Source organism: Sus scrofa, chromosome 13, assembly GCF_054392235.1.
Source record: "Sus scrofa isolate SSC_HxYL_T2T_F1_AM1 chromosome 13, Sscrofa_HxYL_maternal_Yorkshire_Landrace_v2.0, whole genome shotgun sequence".
NCBI classification, from domain to species: Eukaryota; Metazoa; Chordata; class Mammalia; order Artiodactyla; family Suidae; genus Sus; species Sus scrofa.
Genome location: NC_139395.1, coordinates 145,890,024 through 145,894,067, shown reverse-complemented (window position 1 = coordinate 145,894,067; position 4,044 = coordinate 145,890,024). Strand labels below are relative to the sequence as shown.

The 4,044-nt window shown below is 57.6% G+C and overlaps 1 protein-coding gene across 1 annotated transcript; it reads right to left on the bottom strand.

Annotated features, from left to right (window-relative positions):
- Positions 1-236: 236 nt before the first annotated feature.
- On the bottom strand, positions 237-2,132 carry HES1 (hes family bHLH transcription factor 1). The gene is given in 4 exon segments (NM_001195231.1): positions 237-791; positions 1,434-1,521; positions 1,775-1,870; positions 2,018-2,132. Coding segments are annotated over 4 exon segments (843 nt in total). The 5' UTR covers positions 2,126-2,132; the 3' UTR covers positions 237-240.
- Between the last annotated feature and the right edge of the window lie 1,912 nt (positions 2,133-4,044).

Genomic DNA, 4,044 nt, shown 5'->3' with positions numbered 1-4,044 from the left:
TTTATAATACAAAGGCGCAATCCAATATGAACATATAAAATATGTACAAATATAGTGCATGGTCAGTCACTTAATACATTTCTCTACAAAAAAAGTAACTTTAGAAATTAAAAAAAACCCCAAAGTAACCAGTTAATCACAAAAGTCCTCTCCCCTCTCCCAGAGTCCAAGTTCCTGTTTAGTGTCCCAAGGGAAGAGAGGTGGGCTGGGGAGTTTGGGGGGAGGGGTGGCTTGAGCCCCTCAGTTCCGCCAAGGCCTCCACATGGAGTCCGCCGTGAGCGAGGGGCCGCTGGAAGGCGACACTGCGTTGGGGCCCACGGAGGTCCCGCTGTTGCTGGTGTAGACTGGGATGACCGGGCCGCTGTGAGCGAAGGCCCCGTTGGGGATGAGGAAGGCAAACTGGCCATCGGGAGCCGGGACCACCTGGAAGCCGCCGAATACCTTTGCCGCCTCTCCAGCCGGGCTGCCCAGCTTGCAGGGCGCGCCGCCGGGAGGGGGCGCCGCACCCCCGGGGATGGGCACCAGTGGCGGTGGCGGCGCGAACGGCGCGTGCTGCGGACCTCCGGGTCCTGGCGGGGGCGGTGGCGGCGCCTGCAAGGCTGGGTGCGGCTGCCCAGGGTAGGTCATGGCGTTGATCTGGGTCATGCAGTTGGCCAGGTGGCCGAGCAGCCGGGTGCGCACCTCGGTGTTAACGCCCTCGCACGTGGACAGGAAGCGGGTCACCTCGTTCATGCACTCACTGAAGCCGGCGCGGTACTTCCCCAGCACGCTCGGGTCTGTGCTTAGCGCGGCTGCGGGCCAGGAGACAGACGGGTCACCGAACGTCCCTGGCCCCGAGGCCACCTCCTCCGCCCTGGGAGGTCCCCGCAGTGCGCCTCCCTGACCACCCGCCCGTAGAACTGCCTCTGGCTACTAGGATGGGCTTAGGAAAAAACAATCGCTTCTCCATCCTAGCTTGGCGACCAAAGCCGAGACGCTCCCTCTCTGCTCTCAGTCGCTCCATTTAAACCGATCTCAACCTCAGATCTGCCTCCCCCTAACCCCCGCGCGATTTGACCTTGGATAATGCCCTTCCCCCCTTCTCCACCACCAAGCCTTATTTTTCCTTCTGTAGTGGAGTGCTAAACCAGATGACCCCAGGCTCCGCGCAGCTTAAAGACCGCCACGCTTCTAAGTCTTTTCGCCCCCACCCGCTTCCCCCTGGCCAAGCCGCCCGCCGCCCTCGCCACTACAACCTCTCTCCCTCCCTTTCCGGAACAGTAACAACTTGGAGTTGTGGCTATAAATAAGCCCCAGACCGTGGGAACGCAAGAATGAGCCAAGGCAGTAAAATGTAGCTGAATGCCTCTCACAACCACGGGCGGAAGTCTGGAAGAAATCACCGCGGGGCGAGAGGGACGCCCGCAGAGGGGGACGCGGCCAGCCGCCCTCACCCGTCATCTGCGCCCGCTGCAGGTTCCGGAGGTGCTTCACTGTCATTTCCAGAATGTCCGCCTTCTCCAGCTTGGAATGCCTCGAGCTCTGCACAGAAAAGGAGGCAAGGGAGGAACGTGAGAGACTGCCAGCGGCCTCGGAGTGCTGGGGGTGGGGGGTCCCTCCTCTCCGCCGCGTCGCCAACATCCCCCAGACCCCGGGTAGAGTAGACCCAGCCCTCCCGCCTAAGGGAACGCAGTGCAGGCGGGGGAGATCTCGCTGACAAAGGGGTTTGGTTCTTAATACCAAAGAAATAGTATTTCAATTTTTTTAATTAAAAAAGGCAATATTACCCACTTACATCTTTTTTAAGAGCATCCAAAATCAGTGTTTTCAGCTGGCTCAGACTTTCATTTATTCTTGCTCTTCGTCTTTTCTCCATGATGGGCTTTGATGACTGTAAAAGGGGAGGGGGGAGGAAAAAGAGCCCTGAGTTCCCATGAGACTTGACATTTCACCCCAGGGTTTAAAGGGAGAAAGGAGCCCCCACCCATCCCGACTTAATCTCTTAGGGGCTGTGGAGAGATACAGGTATTGCCCTTACCTTTCTGTGCTCAGATGCTGTCTTTGGTTTATCCGGTGTCGTGTTGACACTGGCTGGGGTAGCAGCCACCGGGGACGAGGAATTTTTCTCCATTATATCAGCTGGCATTTTCTGTTTTTTTTTTTTTTTTTTTTTTTTTTTAATCCCTAGAGAATTTTATTTTTGGAGTTCTTCACACCAAAAAAAATTGTTTTGTTTATGTCTCTTTTACTTGAGACTTTCGCAAAGCTACTGAGCAAGTGCTGAAGGTTTATTATATCTTATGGCTACTTGGTGATCGGTAGCGCAATTCCAGGACCAAGGAGAGAGGTAGACGGGGGATTCCGCTGTTATCAGCACCAGCTCCCGGATCCAGTGTGATCCTCAGGCCCTGGCGGCCTCTATATATATCTGGGACTGCACGCGAACGGCTCGTGTGAAACTTCCCAAACTTTCTTTCCCACAGTAACTTTCAGCCAATGGGAGGAGGAGACACGCGGCACCGCTCGTGGACCGCGCCCCCCCATTGGCCGCCAGGCACAAGGCCTGGCGGCCAATGGCGCGCGCCTGAGCCCGGGGCACCAGAGGCTACAACGTCAATCAAAAGGATTTTAACCCTTTGTTACTCTCCCTACTGGGCTTTGCTTTAGAGAGGATTTTTCTGCATTGGGTTTGATCTACTCTAGTTTATTTCTTTGGAGGCTGGGGTCTTTGCTGCTTATTTCCATTCGCGTGTAATAGAGCTGCTTTGACACTAATAAGTTCACTTGAAATATATTTTTAAAAAGGTTTAGAAGGACAGGGATAAAAGATTATAATTGCATGGTTAAAAGAAAAAGGGGGAACATGTGCAAGGGTGTGACTTACAGAAACATCTAAGTGATTTCCCGCTCAGACTCCGCACATTCCGGGGGTGGGGGGTGAAAGTCGACCATGCAGAAAAAGGACAAAATTCCTTTCTGCATGCAGAAAAGGAAAAAGTGCCTCCATCTTACTTACATTTGCAGGTTTTTCAGAGCAAAGTGGTTTTTGATCCCCGCCCTCCACCCCTACCCCAGCCTGTCTCTCATTTCTGTTACGGAGTTGAGGCCTTGAACCTAGCGCTTCCCCAGGAAACAATCAGAATAATTTCCAACTGAGCAGAAAGGAAATGGAATTTCAAATGAAAGATGAACAAGGAGGGCTTTGATGGCAATGCCTCAGGGACGCGCGCGCGTCCTGGCCACCCTTTCCCTTTCCACCCGTGGGCTCTCAGTTTTGCTGCACATAGAGGTGGCGAGCCGAGTGGCAGCCGCTCCCTCCTTCTCGCCCCGCGAGCGACCAGGGCAACCTCGACACCCGTCGCGCGCGGGCCCTTTAAGAGCTACACCAGCCGAGCTGCAGTTTGACATCAGCCGGCCGGCGAGGGCGCGCCTGGAGCCGAAGCACGTGCCAGGATGTTTTATTGCCGCCGCGGCTGCGGCCGGGCCGGGAGGATGTGTGTGTGCGTGCGTGTGTGAGTGTGTGTGCGCGCGCCCCGGGGGCAGGGAGGCGGGGGGCGGCGGCGGGCGGCGGAGCGCGGGGGCTGGTTCCTGGTCCCCGGGAGAAGCCAAGAAGGTAAATAGCAGCTGCTGTGCTCGAGCCTGGGAAAACCCCGCCCCCAGCGCCTGGCCGGGGCTCATTGGCGCGCGCTGCGTGTGGGGTGTGTGTGTGTGTGTGTGTGTGTGTGTGTGTGTCCGGGGCCCCCCCTCCTCCGGCCCCCGCCGGGCCAGGAATCCGAGGGGGCGGCGGGCGGGGAGCCGAGCCCCGGCGCTTACCACCCGCCCCCCCCACACCTCCCCCGGGCCAAGGTCAGCCCTTCCGGGCGGGGAGCGCACGCCCTGGGGTGGAGAGTGGGGGATTATTCCAACCCCCCCTCCACCCTTGATTTCGGGCTTGGGGTTTTAACTCTGCCCAGGGCCTCACTAGCAACAGCCCGGGGGAGGGGGAGGGGCCTTCTTGTTTGCTCCTTGCACCCGCCCTCCCTCCCCCCGCGGGGCCCCCGGCGCCCGCCGCGGTCACGAGATGCC